Source organism: Heliangelus exortis, chromosome 15 (genome assembly GCF_036169615.1).
Source record: "Heliangelus exortis chromosome 15, bHelExo1.hap1, whole genome shotgun sequence".
Lineage (NCBI taxonomy): Eukaryota > Metazoa > Chordata > Aves > Apodiformes > Trochilidae > Heliangelus > Heliangelus exortis.
This window is the reverse complement of record NC_092436.1, coordinates 9,806,074-9,823,200: the sequence shown is the minus strand read 5'-3', so window position 1 is coordinate 9,823,200 and position 17,127 is coordinate 9,806,074. Positions and strand designations below refer to the sequence as shown.

At 43.4% G+C, this 17,127-nt stretch overlaps 1 protein-coding gene across 1 annotated transcript in view; it reads left to right on the top strand.

Moving 5' to 3' along the window:
* The first annotated feature begins 470 nt into the window (after window positions 1-470).
* Window positions 471-17,127, top strand: part of UBTD2 (ubiquitin domain containing 2) — a 55,063-nt gene continuing 38,406 nt past the window's right edge. Inside the window, exon 1 of the mRNA XM_071758423.1 lies at window positions 471-621. Within this exon, the coding sequence (XP_071614524.1) occupies window positions 552-621 (70 nt within the window). The 5' untranslated portion in view covers window positions 471-551. The remainder of the gene's footprint in view (window positions 622-17,127) is intronic.

Below are 17,127 nucleotides of genomic sequence, written 5' to 3'. Positions count from 1 at the left end.
GCCGGGGTGGGGCTGACCCGGCACCCGCAGACAAAACCCGCGGCCCACGACCTCCCCCGCCCGCACTGCGGCCGCTGCACGCCTCGACCCCTACGGCGGGGACGATCGCCAACTTCCACCGGGGCTTCGCCCTGCCCTGCCCTGCCCTGCCCTGCCCTGCCCTGCCCTGCCCTGCCCTGCCCTGCCCTGCCCTGCCCTCCTGCCCTGCCCCTCGGGGCCGCCGCCGCTGTCCCCGCCCGGGGGTCGAGACGCGGCTTCGGTTTCAAAGCCGCGGGGCAGCAGCCAGGCCGGTCCCGGAGCACGGCGGGGCGAGGGTCGATGCGGGAATCGGACCACGTCCGACACCAAGCGCAGCCCGGGGCCGGGGCGGTCCCTGCGGAAGGGAGGCGGAGCCGGGCGGTGGGAGGAGCCCTCGCCTCGGGGGCGGTGTTGCAGACCGAGGAGGCGGCTCCGGAGCCATCGCGCCTGCCCGGCCGGCGGCGAAGCTCGGCTATAGGGGGAGGGGGGTGGGGGGACGGCTCGGCGGCGGGTCTGCGGGCCGGGCGGGCCCCATGGGCGGGTGTGTGGGCTCCCACCACGACTCCTCGGGCAGCCTCAACGAGAACTCTGACGGTACCGGAGGTGAGCTCCGGGCCCCGGGGCTGGGCGGGGGGGAGCGGGCGGGCCGTCCCCGGCGCCGCCGAAGGACCCGGTGGCCGGCGCTGCGGACCGGGGCCTGCGGCGGGGCCGGGGCCGGCGCCGGGTGGGGAATCCCCGCTGCCCTCCAGGGGCGCCGCGCTCGGCTTTCCCCCCCCCCCCCCCCGCCCTCTCCCTCCCTTCCCACCCGGCTCCGGCGCGACCGCCCGGGCCGCAACTTTCCCGGGGCGGCGGAGGTGTGCGGGGGGTTGCGGGGGGCACCCCGGGCGGGCGCTCGGCGCGGTTGTCCCGGGTGGGCGCCGTCCCGGCTGGCAGAGCCCCGCGGCCCCGGCGTGTCGGGGGACTCGGCGGCGCGGCCCCTCCGGCGGGGCCCGGGAGTGGGCGGCTGATGAAATAAAGATGGACTGGGGAGCGGGCCTGCCCGGGGCTCCCAAACTTTGTTTTCCTTGCGCTCAGCTCCTTGTGGTGTGCGGCAAATAATTCTTCAGATAACTTTGATCCGGGTATTGCTGAGGGTTTGGGTTTCCTTTTTTATTTTCTTTTTCTTCTCCCCAAGAAAGGTGGGTGATTTCTTCCAGCTTAAATCACCCGTACTAAATAATCAATTTTCAGCGACTTCAGGTGCTGGAGCAGTTTGTTCTCTCTCGTGTGCGAGTGCACCTACTTAGTGAGCCTGGCTCATGTGGAAACCCTGCCGCAGTGTAAGCGGCCTTTACCCTTATGTTTTTCTCTACCTAAATGCCTGAATGATTGCTTTTTCAACGTTCTTAGGCTTCTGGACCCCTGATGTTCTCCAGCTGAGCTGTATGTGCTTTGTAGTAATTTCGAGTTAGCCTACCAACAGGACACTTGGCTTACAAGGAGTTCTTGTGCATGTAGGGTCCACAGATTTTAGGCTGAAAATTGCTGATCTGGGTCTACGTTTTCTCCTGTGCCATATGGAATATTTTTTCTCAGTCTGGTTTTGTTTCAGGTGCCCCAGCTTATGGGTGTTCTGTCATATCAGTGACTTTGCTGTCATTCCATGATGTAAAAAATTGCAGCTCTTTCAATTATATCTGAAGCAGCCACCTGCTGTTTAATCCCAGATAGGTAGTTCATAGAAATACCAAGAAGTTCAGCTAAGAACTGTGTAGGATTTAATCACATCATTGTAATTAAAATGAATTTTATAGTTTTGCCTACTATGAGTCGTCCTTATTCTTCTCTGCTAAAAAAACACAACAGAAAAACAGGGAAGAAATGAGTTGTCTGAAAAGTGCATCTGTACTAAGCAGGCTGACCAACTAGTAGAAAGTACAAAAATGTAAGTGCAGAAAGGACCTGAGCATTTTAGTGACTCAGAGGAAAAAAGCCACATCAGGAATCATCACATACCAAAAAAACCTTGACAGAAAATAGCATTAAAAACTACACTGACATTTGTTCTGAGACCTGCTGCAGCAGCTAGGTGTTGTGAGGTGAGATCATGTCACAGAAAAAATAGCCTGTGGTTAATTTACTTTCTCTTATCTTGCCTGTGATGTCGAATGAATGAGATAGGAGGGGAAAATTACCAAGAGTTTGGCTGATACAGTAAATTACCCAGCCAGTGGCAGCGTGTGAGGTGGGCAGTCTCCATCCAAGTTGTCCCCAGCTTGCTGTCCCGGATGGACTGTCTGGGAGCGTGTTCCTGCTTGGTGTTTACATGGTGTGACACACTGCTGCTTTGGGGTTAAATAACCTATTGTGCTTGGTGCATTAAAGCAGCAGCTGGGTTTTTCAAGATGTAAGAGATGCGAAATGCATGTCAGCTGGCTCATGTTGAATCATGCTCTAAGGATAATGTTCCTTAAGGTTGTCTTGCTTGAGTGAGAAGTGATGAAATTTCGGCTGAACTGTGGGCTTCTTAGGACTGTCTTAAACAATCAGCTACAGTGTGCAGGAGCCTGTTTTGTAATGTTACGTAGCTGCTCCTGCCTCTCAACAAGAAAAAAAGGGGGTGTAGGTTAAGCTGAATGGACCTCAGAATTTATAAACCCAACTCCCAAGATGTCAAAGTCCAGCCTGCTCTAATTCTTAGGTTTACAAATTCAGCAAACGTGTTTGTGCCAGTTATGAAATCTGACTTGATCTCTCGAGGGAGCTTATGTCTTGAGGCATCAGCAAGCAAACCAGCTGAAGCACAAGCATACAGGATTTGGACCTGTGCAACCTTATTCCTGTTTCCCATAGAAGGCTCATTTCATTCTGCTCCTGGGCTGTGACCTAGGCTGGTGGGTTTTTTTATAAATTTCAGAGAGGTATTACGGAGTGGAAACATTTTGGCTGTAACCAAAGCATTGCCAGTGTTTGGTTTATCTGGGGGAAGCTTTATCTTGTCCCTAGAATGGAAAAATGTAATTGAAAGTTACGAATGGTCGGGAGATGGATGAGACAGTAATAGCAGTGCTTAATGCTGTGCAAAAGTGGGAGCTGGATCTCAAGTTTAGTTCATACTGGTCTCAGTCTGTTACAGTCTGTGAGGAGCTGGTGGGATTTTGCTCTTTTTATGGAGTTGAGACTAGGAGTTGTCACATCCCTGTGTTCTCCTCACTCCTCTTGTCAGTTTCTTCCTGTTACTTCTCTGCTGCTGGGCAAAGCTGGCAATGTGCCTTGGCCATGTGTGCTTCCTTTGTCTTTTTCTTATTGGTGTTTCTCAAGGTCGAGCTGCTCACACATCCCCGGAGAGCTGTTTCCTGTACTCAGCTGTGTCTCTGTTTGAGTCCAGCTTTCCTAGGTGTCTACCAGCTTATTGCACATTTCTGTTCACATTGACCAAAGCAGGAGGAGTGTGTTCCTTAACAAGAATTAAACAGATACTGCTCTGCCCATCCTGCTGGAAGTGGAATGGTCTTTGCAGATTGGTCCCAGCTGTTTCATTATCACTGCTCCTTTCTAGCAAGTTTTCATTTTAACAGACTATTGTTTGCTGTATTTGGGCAGAAAATCCTGTCTCAATACTTGCTGCATTGCAGTTCAGCAGGCTGGCATTGTGGTGGGTGGGTGTCCTGGATAGTGGGATGGAGTTATTGGTGACTCTTTAAAGGAGATATGGAGAAGAAAAAAAGTTCATTACATTGTTTACAGTCCCAGGTTCCTTCCCCTCAATCCCTTTAGCTCAGCTGTCTCCCATCAGATATTCTGATTTCTCAGGAGCCAAGTGCCAGATCTCTTCTTGATGTGCCTTGTCAAAGGTAACTGAGTTTCTGCAGGACAGTGAGACATGGGTAGAAATCTCTCTTCTGTGGCCACTGACAGGTTATGTGACTTCTTAGTTGTGTGTTCAGAACACTGGGTTTGGAGTTAGCTGCTGGGAAACTGCACTTGTGCCTGTAAGTAAGTTTTAATAACTTATAAGGTGCATTTGGTTTATCACAAACCAGAGAACTTGCACTGCCAACTTGCCATCCTGACAAGCAAGCCCTGTTTGGAGGGCTTTTCTTAAATGTCTTTTCTTTCTTTGGAGGGGAGCAGTGGGAAAGAAAAGGGGAAACACAAACCCATTCATTTTCCTCTGGCAAACTCTTAACACTGTTAGAACTTGCATTTTACTTTGTCTTACTTAGTAAAGTTCAGGGAGACAGTTATTTGTGTGGAATTAATGAGAGGGCAGGAAATCCAGTGTCTAGAAGTATGGGCACAGCAAGTCATTACAGATTAAGCTTTTTGCCTGCAGCAGGGTGATTGCTGCTCTGCTCCTCTTGACATGAGGTTGGCCTGCCTGCTGGAGTGCTTATAACCTTCTTTGTTATAAAGAATGGTGATTCTGTTTGAAATCTGTCTTCTTTACTGCTGCCCCTATCACCCCAGCAGCGATAAGAGGAACAAGTGGAAATAGGGCTGCACATTTGACTGACACTAGAATTGGAGATTATTAAAAATACGAATTCTTCCTGCAGTATTTGATGTGATGCCAGAGCTTCGTTAAGTTCTGGAAAGCCAAAAATCATGCTCGACCTCTGCTTTTGGTAATGGGACAACAGTTTCTTAAATATTTTCTTTAGAGTGATGTGCAATGCTGCGTATCACATGTCTGATTTGAAGCTACAATAACTGCTTTCATGGTGCTTCTATGGAAGACTGACCAAGGGAATTTGCATATTAAGTAGTCAGATTTGTTGCTCACAGTTGGATTAATACAGTAGGGGCATGCATGGCTTGCAGGGGGAGGGTGTTAAACAAGCATCTCATGACTGAGCAGTTAATAGCATTTAGTGCCTACCCCTTGTATCAGAGCACACAAAGGATCTCCAGCTTCCAGATTGCATTTTGCAGTGTGCTCCAGCTGTTGGTTGCAAGCTGTGATGGTGTGAACCTCACACAGCACTGAAGAGGGACTTCATTGGCATCCAAAGAAGGTAGCTCTAGACTTCAGGTAGTTCCTGCTACAGCTGGTATTAGATGTTAGGACTTACTGTGTCTTTTTTTTTTTTTCTTTTTTAATGGTGTAATAATAAGAGCTTAGTATGGTTGTTACCACTTGATCTGAATCTCTCAAGATTGCCACAAGAGTACATGTGAGTTTTGTCTGGTCTTTGTAATAAAAGTGACCTTCACGGAGTCGGTGTCCTGAGGGCTGTCCTGGGCACTCAGTCTCCTTCAGATTGTCAGGGTTGGGTATGTGCATCTTGTAAACCTGATGATTCAGTCCCAAGTGTTTTTCTACTGGAGTATCACTTTCCTGGTATGAGCCTTTCATTTGTAAACTGGTAGGTTTTCTTTTGGTTTTTAGGTGATAACAAGTAACTCTTAAAAAGTGAAATAAGGTGTTATTTTTACTGTTAATAAGGGTGAGGAACACAGCTGTTCTGTTTCCTTTTTGGCCTTGTTCCTCCAAGTAATTGTTTGTTTGGTTTCTAGATGAAGTGATTTGTTTTAATTTCTCTATGTGGGACTGCAGTGTTGAAAGCAGCAATGTTCTCCACTGAATATTAAATATAATAAAGTGAACATTCATTGTGCTTTGGAGATTTTTGATAAATGGAAAATACTGTTAGTTGCCTGATCAAATAAACTCTAAAAAGCACTAATCCACTCTTATTGCAGCAGGTAATATGATAGCTATTATTTTTCATGTAAATGTTGAATAATATAATTCATGAGTCACAAATTATAATACAGTTGAAGCCAGAAATAAAGATTTGCCTTATAGTTTAGTCTTGCCAATTCCTGCAAGCCTTTTTGGCAGGTACAAAGAAGGATCAGGTTGGCCACAGCTGATCAGGTTACCCAGCTCTTGAAAAAAAAAAAATAAAAGTCTGAAAAACTTTGGACCAGATGACCTTGTTTGAGAAACGAATACAGTTGCTCCTTTGCTGTTCTATAAGTAAAAAAAAAAAAAAAAAAAAAAAAAAGGACTATGATACTTAGAGGTTTTGATTTAAAAAGCCCTTTCACCCTGTCTTGCAGTTAAATACTGTGTATAAAAGCCAGTTACATTTTTAGGCATTTGTTTCCAATTTGCTGCCTCTGCTTTGCTCCTTAAAATTCAGACCTTTTTGATGCAAATACTTCAGGCATATTTTTTCTCTTAGTCCTTTTTCTTTTTTCTTTTCAAGTTGCTTATGCCTGGTACAGGAAAGTACTGGCCAGTTGGGGTTTCACTATCCTCCCAGTTCATTCTTACAAGGTTCAAAATGACTTTCTGAGCGTGGATGGTGCATTATATCCACCCTCTCTGATAAGAGTCCAGATCTTGGTCATCACAGCTTTCTCAAGTACTGCTCTAAAAGAAAATGCAGGAAGGGCTTGGTTTTCCTTCTTACGGATTCTTCTCCAAGAAGAGGTGAAACTGGATGTGCAGCCATGAGCTTTTCCTTTGAAAAGATGGTGTCATCCCTGTCTTGGGAAAGGAAGGGCATTTCTGTGAGGGAGTTTGGCAACCAGCAGTTATGATGAAGCAGGGAGGTCTGCTCATGGGTGCAAAGGCAGAAGTCATTGGTTGACCTTCATCCTTTCTCCATGGATGTGCTTGGGATGAAGTTTGTAGGGTTTCCTCCAGCTGAAAGCTCTGTAGAACTCTTCTTTCTTTGCAAAAGCCACGTGAAATTGAGCTTTTCTGAATCTTGCTTATTCTAGTTTTAAACACTACTGCATTTAGACAGCTGTAGTCATCATAATTCTAGTAAAAATAGGGAAGGCAGAGGGATGAGGTGGTCCTCAGGGATGAATTGCAGCATGTTGAAAGGCACTGACCTTGGGTGGGTGTCAGGGTGAGGAGTGTTGCATGCACTGGGCTTCCAGAGGCATCTGCTTGCTTTGTTTGCTGGAAATGTGTTTGCTCACGGGGATGCTGAGCAGCTTGGCAGGGCTGGTGAATCCGTGTGTTGGGAGCAAGTGTGCAGGGCACCTGGGATCCCCTGGCTGGGGAAGTGCTGGTGCTGGGAGAGGGGTGGTGTGAGTGGCATCCCTTGGCATGGGAGTGTGGTGAGAGCAATGGGGCTCCTCCACCTAACATCTGAGGCTATGAAGGGACCTGCTCTGTGAAGCAGGTGGAGCACAAGGAAGAATAAAAAAAGCTGAAGTCAGTAGCCTGGTTTCTGGCTGTTGAATGAAACGTGTCTGGATGAAAGCTGAGATTTTTAAGAAAGATAAATGTTCTGTTACTTGGGAAGCAGAAGTAGTGCAGGTTTTGGGTTTTGTTTTGTGGGCTCTTTTTGAAGGAGGGGGGGGAAAAAGCATTTCCCTCACATGGTGATTGTATTTGTAGTGTGAAAAGTGCAGAATGTAATTCAGTGCTTCATACTGAGTTAGCAGGATCAGCAGAAGAGTAACACAGAGAAGCAGCACGAGTCTCATTGCACAGCTTGTACGGTCCATGGAACTACCTATAGTGTAGGAGGTAACTTAATATTTTTACCATCTTGACCTGTGTGTAGTAAAACATGCAGGATGCCTTGTTGTATATTTAAGGTTCAGCTGGAACCTGAATTTTTGCATTTGCTGCCTTCTGCTGACCCTAGGCCAGTCTTGCAGCTGTTAGCCAGGTGTAGGAGATTTCTTTCCTGGCACACTTGGATGAGGCTCCTGCAAATGAGGGAGGGATGAAGGATGGGGCAGTGCAAACTGCATAAAGAGTTTTTGTTCTGTTTCCCACCTTTGAAGTAAAAGAAAAACTATGTCATGAATGCTGACACTAGGGCTGGAGTTTCTTAGTTTACCTTTAATATTTAAAATGACATAAGTAGCCTGTCATCCTGAGATGCAGGGGCACTGCAGGTTCTGCAGGTGATAAGTGCACAAGCAATTAATACATGCTATCAATTTGCAGGAGCTGTTACACATGCAGTTGACCTGTTAGGGCTTAATGGAAAGCATTTGAAAATTCTACTTTCATAAAGTAGAAATACTGCTGGGGGTGGGGATCCTTGCTGCTGTGCTTGCATATTGGATTGCTTTAACAGCTCCTCCCTTCATCCTTTTGTCACTGTCCTTTTCTTTTCTCATCTCCCCCCCTCCACAGCAAACATGATTTAAAGAGAAAAATTCAAAGCCCTGCTTGAAAGCCATTTGTGGCAGGAAATGGGCACAGTTCTGAAGAAATTATTCTTCTGTAGAAACTCAGATGTGCTAAAGGATTTTTATATATATATATATGTATATATATATATACACATTCCTTGTGCTGAATATTAGGTAGAAAGGAGAGTGTTTGGGGAGTTTCTGATCTGTCATGTGATTTTTCCCACTTTATCAAACATGAAAGAGAAGGCGCTTTGTAAATGGTAGTGAAGAGTTCTTTGGTACTGCCCAGGGGGAAAAAAATTGAAATGTGGAAATGTATCATACAGTGCTGTAGATGGCAAATTATTTTTGCACCAGTTTAATAGGGAGTTTACCCTTAAAACATATATATACTCAGTCTACCATTATTGGCACTTCTCTATAAATAACTAAAATATTTTTTCATTACACTAAATTACAAGCATTTTATAGTTTGTGGCAATGTATGGTTTACAATAGTTTATAATACATGTAGCACCTATAAATAATTCTCTTAGTTAAGACAACATATTGTGTAGGGAGGTGTTTTTCACCTTTTCCCAGTAGAGATGTGTGCTCCTTGAGAACACACTGAGGGCCTGAGATGGCATTGGGAGCACAGTACAGTAGTTTGGGGTTGGAAGCTTTTACCTTTGTATTTTTGAAATTCAGTCATGGAACTCAATTTCTGCTCTCACGCTGTGATCAAGGGCACTCTGGATTCATGAGAAGGATCTCTCATGGCATTTACTTTGTTGCTTTACTTTTCTGCCTTGGAACTATCACTGGCTGTGATTTCTTGTCTGTATGGATAAATACAGTCTTTTTGTTAAAGAATACCTTTCAAATAGCAGATAGTACCTGCAGCTGGTGAATGCCATTTTCTCCTACCAATTTTTTTTTTTGGCAACACACTGCTGCTTGAGCAGCTGAGCCTACTGTAGAGCATCAGCAATCAGAGGATAATGGCTGGCTGGTGAAAAGGTAAATGGTTTAAGTAAAAATTGCTAATTCACACAATTCTTGGCAAAGGTACAGGGAAACATTGCATATGTCCTATATGCTGGACTTCTTAATGCCTTCAGAGTGTTTTCAGATGCATTTGCTTCATCACTGGTGAAGGTAAAAACTGGACTTTAATGCAGGATGCTTATCTTTCAGGTGACCTGATAAATACTTCTGAACCTCTCTTGTGTGAGTTATTGAGTTGCATTTAGGTATCCCCCAGGGAGCAAGAAGGACCTGCTGGATGTGTGGCAACAGGATTGAAGTAGGGAGGGGATGCCAATGTCTCTGAAGGTAGATGCTTTACTTTAGATACTTTAGATGCTTTTTTTTTTTTTTTTTTTTTTTTTTTTTGGTGGAAGACCATACTGCAGGGAAAACTCCCAGTTCTACTCATCACAGGCTGTGGTTGCTCCAAGCTTGTTAACACACAGACTAAAGTGAGAGTGAGAAGACATGGGCAGAAAGCAGTTTGGAAGTGTTAACAGGAAGCAAAGCATAGCATACGTGTTAAATAGTTTGGAAACCCTAAATGTTATCTGAAGGTTGGATTAACAATTTCCCTAGCAGGGTGTATTCACAAGGAGGCTAAATTTGGTGGCAGCAGTAGTTAACCATACGTTCAGATGAAGCTTAGCACTCAAGTGCTTGACATTTCTCTGCAGCAGCATCCTTTGCTGTTCCTGGGTTTGGTCTGGAAGCCTGTTTAGGACATGATGCCAATGCCCTGCTTGCTGGGGGTGAGTGAATCTCTCCCTTTGCCTGTGCATTATGTACATTCAGTGCATTTAATGAGCAAACCTGCTGAATGGGTGGTAAATCACAGGTCCTTGCTGAGGGTTAGCACTTTGAGGGGTGAAAAATGGGAAAACTGTCAAATATCTTATTTAAACTTTTTTTAAAAGGAGTTGGAACTTAGTTGTGAATTTCACGTTGGTGACTTGGCTCAGTAAAATTCATAACAGACTGCTTTTTCTGTAATTTTTTTTTTTTTGCTATGTGCCTACGGACGTACATTAAAAGAACATGGGCTGCTATAAATACAAGCAATTATCAAATAAAAATATGTTCTGTAAAATGCTTATCAATGTCAGATACTATTCTGAGAGGTATAAATTCTTAGTTGAGATGAGTTCTCTTACTCATTTATGTGTTGCTTTTTTACATCTGTAGATCTCCATTGTATTTTTATCCAAATCTAAAATTAGTTCTGGTGCTTGAATTGCAACAGAAAACCACACAAGTATTGAAATCATATTCCTTGATTAAAGTCACATGCTTTAAATCAGTCACATATTGGGTAGCCTCATGCTCACAACTCAATGCAATGTCCCATTGCTGCATTCACACAAGCAAAACAAGCACGTTCCTTGTACCTAACCAGGAGGCTGTAGCTGCTCTGCTGGTATTACAGCACAAAAATGGGCCCCAAAATACTACAGATTGGGGTTTTGGCTTTAACTGAAACTGCTTCAGAGTGGAACAAGATGGGACAATTTTCATCTTCCCTCTGGGAGAAAAAAGGAGCAGCAGTGTTGTCAGAACAAGGGAGCATGGATATTGTGGTTTGATATTGCAAGGCAAGGTGTAAATTACTCTCTAATTCTTGAACTCTAGTTCATGGTAGAGACATTGTAATCCAGCACACTTTCTCTCAAAATGAGAAAAAAAACAATCCAGCATATATAAAGATTTTCCTGTAAGCTTTTGAAAACAGTTTAATGGTGTATTTGGGGTGTCCTTTTTACTTCTAAATGGCATGAGCCCTTAGGAAACATAACAGGTACTTTTGAAGTGGGACAGAGTTGCCTGGATCACCACTATCTTGGAGAGATCACAATGTAAATAATGCCATGTGCCCAGATAGAAATTTCCAAAAGTTTTTGTTCCTTTTGTTTCTTGGGGAGAAACACAACCAAAATACTTCAGCTTTTTAGACTTAAAGGAGAACTCCAGCATTCTGTAACCTTGTGTGTATCTCATAGATTCTCTTGTGCTGGTCTCCTCTTAAAGTCACATTTCTGGGGGGAACATGCACTTTCAGCTGGAATCATGGTATTCCTGAATACATTTTGAAGTCTGGGTCTCCTTTGGGCTAGCTCATGGATACAGAATAAATTGAACCAAAGGAACAGCACTGGCCCTGAGGTGTTTACAGTCAGATAACTGACCCTTACAGGTTTGCTGGAAGGAACTTCTTTATTTTCTGAACTGTCCTTATACATTGTCAGGTAAGCTTGACCAGTTCTTCACTTGCAGCCCTCCAGTCTTGCTGCTGCTTTCATTTAGCAATAGTTAATAATTAAAGGTACCCACATTTTATATGGTCCCATCTCACTTCTGCATTGATTTTTCTATCTGGATCTTCATCCACTGAAGTCCAGTAAGGTGTTGGTAGAGGAGAATCTTGAGACTTGTGTGTACTTTGTCTCCCTGGGAACTTTTATGCCCTATCTGCAGAATGACTGGCCTGGTGTGCACCTCATTCTTACAAATACTAATCTTACAATAATTAGGTTTAAACTGGGAAGAAGTCACAGCCTGTGAGTAAATTACCACTCTTGCTTTTTAGGCAGTGTGAATAATGAAATACTCCATTGGTTTTTGGAGAGTCAGTGCCCAGGAGCAGGTAAAACACAGCAAAAGCATTTGAAAGAAAAGAGGAATTGGGGTTTCTTGTTTATCTTTACCATGGTGGGTGTCATTTAGTGCTGCTGCTGTTTTAGACACAAGTCTTATGTGGAAGCTGTTTACCAGACCAAGCTGGGAGTAGGAATTTGAGGGTGCATTACTTGGTGAACCCCAAATGAAACCCTCTTTGTATCCATCCTACAGATGGGGTCTGAGCTAGCTGCTGCACCTTGGCATAGTGATTACACGTGCAGGATGAGAGGGCTCTTGAACACTCCCCATCCCCACCCTTCAACCATGCCAAGGCATGATCAGTTCCCAGGGAGCAACTTTTTCTCAGGAATTTATAAGTAAACATATTTAAAGCAGTGCTTACCACAGCTTCCTCAAAATACTGCTTTGGCAAATAAAGAAGTATTTCTTTTGCATTCTATATAAAGGTTTGCTTACGGAATTCACTTTTTTCGGGCTTTACACATCCCAAAGATGACAGGTGTTTTTTCTTAGGAATGCAAGTGCAATTTTTTAACTCAGTTATATTTTTTCTGATTATTATATTCAGGGAAAATGGTATGCTGCAGGACTGTGGAAGAAATGACATTAGCATTTTATCTTATTGTGGTTGGAACCTTATTACCAAGAGCTAATAATTTGCATTGAGCGCCACATTAGTTAGGAATATATTATGGATACTTGGGGGTGGGGGAGGAAGCATTTAAATTCCTGCCAGTGTCCTACCTTGTTAATATCTCTTGGCAGGCTACATCCAGAGAGATGCTGAGAGCACTGCTATCTGATCAGTAACCCTGGTGATAAAATAGTTTGAGGTCATGACAGTTCAGTTATATATTTCAGTCTGCAAAGTCCAAGATGGCAGTTCCAGCAAAGGCTTCTGGATTTCCTAGTTCAGTGCTCTCTCAAACAGAATATTCTGTCTTAGAAATTCTACCAACTGATCTAATCTTGTCTTAAAACTCTTTCCAGGTTTGCCTACTCAAGTATGCTGTCGCTATCTGATTGCTCTGCCTGCCAAATTTCCAAGCTGAATTAATCTTCCATTGATAAAGTGCCCTTCTAGCTGTGCTGTGCAGTCACCTTTCCTTCTTTCACATCTCATTTCATTACTGTAAATTAATATGAAGATTTTTTTTTCAGCTGAAGAAACTCTTGCTATGCGATTCAGATTTATGTATCTGCACCATTTTTCTTCTTGTTGTGAAATTTTCCAACTTTCTCTCATTTATGTCGAAGGTTAATAAATAAGGAACAGCCTGGTTTTCACAAAACAAATATTTTTCTGTCAAGATATTTCAGTATTAGTAAATTTTTGTTGTTAGTAAATTTTAATGGTAAATAATGACCTTTTATGAGAATTTTTTTCAGCTGGGGGGGAGTGCCACGCAGACATGAACATATTCTGGTATATTTTTCTCATGCTCATCCTTAACTTTTACACAGCTCAAGCCCTTTGGGTTACACACCTTTTCCATACACCCCCCTATGGTGGATATTACAGCATTCTCTTTCCATGGAAATACAGTGAAAGCTGATAACTGAGTGAGGGGTACTTTATTGACCTCTTTGCATGTTCCTAGGACTAGGCTTTTCCAAGCAATGTGATTGCTGGAAGCACACACATTTCAATGGCTTTGCTAGAATAGCAATTTGGATTGAAAGCTTGGGGCAGTTTGGCTCAGCTCCTGCTGTTGCAGGTGTAGGTATCTAACAGATTGGAAGACACAAGCTCTTCTGGGGTAGCCAAGAGGAAAATATTGTGCTTTAGGGAGAGGAAATTATAGGCCTGTCATAAAAATAGGGCTTGGTTCAGAATACAAGAGATCAAACTTGAAGGCTAGGTGTGAAGAGAACATGCAAAAGGTTTATTCTTCCTTTTTTTTTTTTTTTCCAACTGTCTCTAAGTAGCTGGTATTTATCTTGAACATACCCCAGCAAAGATTACTTTTCCCACAGCAAAGGAGACTCTTGTTTCTTATTGCCTTTCTAATTATTATTTTTAATAGCCTCTGTTGCCAGTAGTGCCTAAATATTGCTGTAACATGGAGGGTCCTGAACACTGCTATAGTTTTATGGGCCAAAACTACAGCTTAGAAAGAAAGCAGGTGATAAACTACTGTTGGAAAAAATCACTGCCTGGGGCCTGGCCCAAGCTGAACAGAGCTGCCAGGTCTGCTCGAATCCCAGCTGTATGCTTCCCATTCCTAGTTTTGATGCAGACTTTGAAAAGCAAGGAAACTTAAATACTTTCTTTGTGTAGTTAGTTATTCACTGGGGGATCTGAGTGGATTTCTTTGTTTGCAATTTGATTGCTACTGTGATGGAGTTGGAGATGCAGCCCCAGTTCTGCTGCATCCTAAGTTTGAGGTGCTCTTGATGAGAGCTGCAGAAGCAGCACTTGATGTCCATGGTTTGCTCATTAGAGCACAGTAATTAGCACAGCAAGCTGGGTGAATCTGGAATGTTCTTGCATCCAGCTATTTTTGTGACTTCTTCTTTTAACTGCTATAGCCAACTATGAAAACTGTTTTGAATTTTTTCAATGATTGCAGAAGTCCTTCCACCTAAACAAACTAAATTTACCTGCAGAACAATGTATGGTAAACCATGGGAGATCTAGGCTCTTATTCTGAAATGGCTGAAATAAGATTCTCTTCCTGCTAATGCCTTCTTGCTTATTACCAGTCAGAGCTCTCATCCTTAAATTTGGAACTAGGCTTATTTTCCCTTCAAGTGAGGGGAGAAGGGCTGAGAAGAGGGTCTGCCTAATACTGTAGAATTTTGCCCTAACCCAGAACCAAAGTCTTTTCCTACAGAACTTGCCTCCTATCAACATACGCTTATTTTAATCTGTTACAGCACTCATGCTTAATTTCATATAATTTCTTAAATTATAAGAAAAAGTAGAAAAAGCACATCTGTCCTGATAAATGATACTGCTTTTGCTTATGAGTAGATGATGACACTGGAGAAATAATCTCCTTTAAGTGTTATGGTGAGTGGCTTTTTAGAAGACACAAGTGTATCCCATGGCCAAGACCCACTTCAGCTATTACCAGCTATGTAACATCCAATGCCATTGTCAACATAATCATTGCACTGCCAGTGTTTAGCTTGCTCTGTCTTGCTGAGAATTAAATGCATTCTAAATCAAATTATTCTCTGTAGTGATCCTTTGATTTGAGAGGGAAGAGGAGTTGCTTAAGGGATGTGCTCTTGTGTCCACTGGAAATGCTGCCCTTTGGTACAGAGCAAGCGTTGCTCAATCCATTGATAGAGCTAAAGACTTCTGTGCTCAGGGACTTCTGAAAGAGATCAAATGAATTTGCTAAATTTGGAAAGGTTCTGGCTACTTTATCATCATTTCATCAATTTAAATGAAGAGTGCAGTTTTGTGCCTCCTCCAAGGTCCTCCCATCTCATGGGGGTGGAAATCACTTGAGCTCCTGTAGCTGCTTTCATTTTATCCCTTGATGCATCCACTTAAGCAGATTCCCCTGTAGATTCTGTTGCTGTTTTACACACTGTTTGAAGGCAAGTTCCAGTCCTCCACATGGAGTGAAAATCAAGTGTGGGGTTGATTGTCCCCATGAAGAGTTTTTGGTAGGAGTTCATTGTCAAGCAGATGGTTCCAGATTTTTCTTCAGTTGTTTTCTACCATGTGTTCTAACTTCTGGTGGTTCATGGGGAGGAGTAGCCTTTCTCAGCATCCCAAGAAAACTGCTGATGGCTCCATATCACTCTTGTCTTAGAAGCCCACGTGTTGCACCTTTGAAGTATTGATGCTGCTTGGCATTGGACACCCATTCATAGACCTTTCAGCTGCTGAGCTTTCTCCAGTCTCAGCTATTGGAGTTTCTTGGAGAATGATTGTCCAGAAGAACAGATGAGAATTTAGTTTCAAAACTGCTCATTTAAAAATCCAACTTGCATCACCATTTGGTTGGAACTAGATGATCTTTAAGGTCCCTTCCAACCTTAGTGATTCTGTGACATCTGAGGAGCATCAGGAATGCCTTGTCCCACCTTGGCACATCTGCACACCTTGGCTGCAGCTGCAGGGGCTTGGCACAGCTCTGTGCCCACAGGTCTGCCTTGTTCAGCTCACACTGGCAGATGCACTTCTCAGAAATCACTGAGACAGTTCCTGGGAAAACGAGTGGTATGATCTAGACACTGATATAACATTTCCTAAATGGGAACCAAGTTGAAAGCATCTAAAAACCTAAAAAAAGCATCTAGTGAGTGTGAAATGGTAGCTTTATAATGAAAAACTACTTTGCATAGTAGAGCTCAGTAAAGCAGCAAGTATCATTTTAAGAAATACAGTTTCTTAGATTAGATCTTTAAGTGTTTGCTTATGCCTGTGTCACCCATTCCTTGAACCAAGCAATTGCCTTCCAGTTTTCCTAACAGCACCTGTGGAATGTAATAGAGCTGTAAAATTAAATCATTAAGATAATCTATGTTTGGTATGTGTGTCAGGTAAGATTCCTATTTTCAGCTTATACTGATCTCTTAATTAAGTGATGAGCTTAAGTAGCTGAGATACAGTAATAGTACATTTAGTTAATTGGCTAATGTGTAACTTTATCCCTGCCAATAACTGACTGGAATAAATTCAGGGCATGGTGTTAGATCCTGTAACTAAGCTCATTTAATCATTGGTCATTGTGAAAACAGTTACCAACTTGGCTTTTTTTGTTTGCTCCCTTCTGGAATTTGTGAGTGCCATGCATGGGAAAAGTGGCACAGTAAGCAAAGCCTTGTTCACCTAAGTATTCATTAGGAACCTTAAATTGGCCATCTGTCTTGTGCATTATGCATTATATTACACAGCCTGTGTGAAATTGCAAATTTTGGTGTAAAGCTTTAAACCAACAGAGCCCAGTGCAAATTAATACTGTGGTGAGATGAGATCTGAAATTGTGCTGAATTCTGCAGCTCATCCTAAGCAATTGTCCTTTAGGGGATCTCTGTGGATCTCTAGGCTATCTGTTGGTTTCAAAATATTCCTAGCTAGTGCTGTGTCATAGTAGTGAGTTAGAAAGGTTTAAATTATGTGACAGGAGTTCTGAATCTGTGGCACTGGTGGAGATTTGTTTGTCAGAGCACTGGAGTGGGACCCCCTCCAGGCATGGGCAGCTCCCATGGGCAGGATTTGCCCTGGGCCAGGCTTCACACTTCAATTTCCAGCTTTTCTTGTGTATTCCCTTCCTCCTGACCCAGTGAGTGGGCTAAGGGCTTTACTTGTAGTAAAGTAAACTCCTGCATGGCATCATCCAGAAGGTGTTCAGAAGTTGCAGCATCACGTGTACACACTGCAGGTGGCTCTGC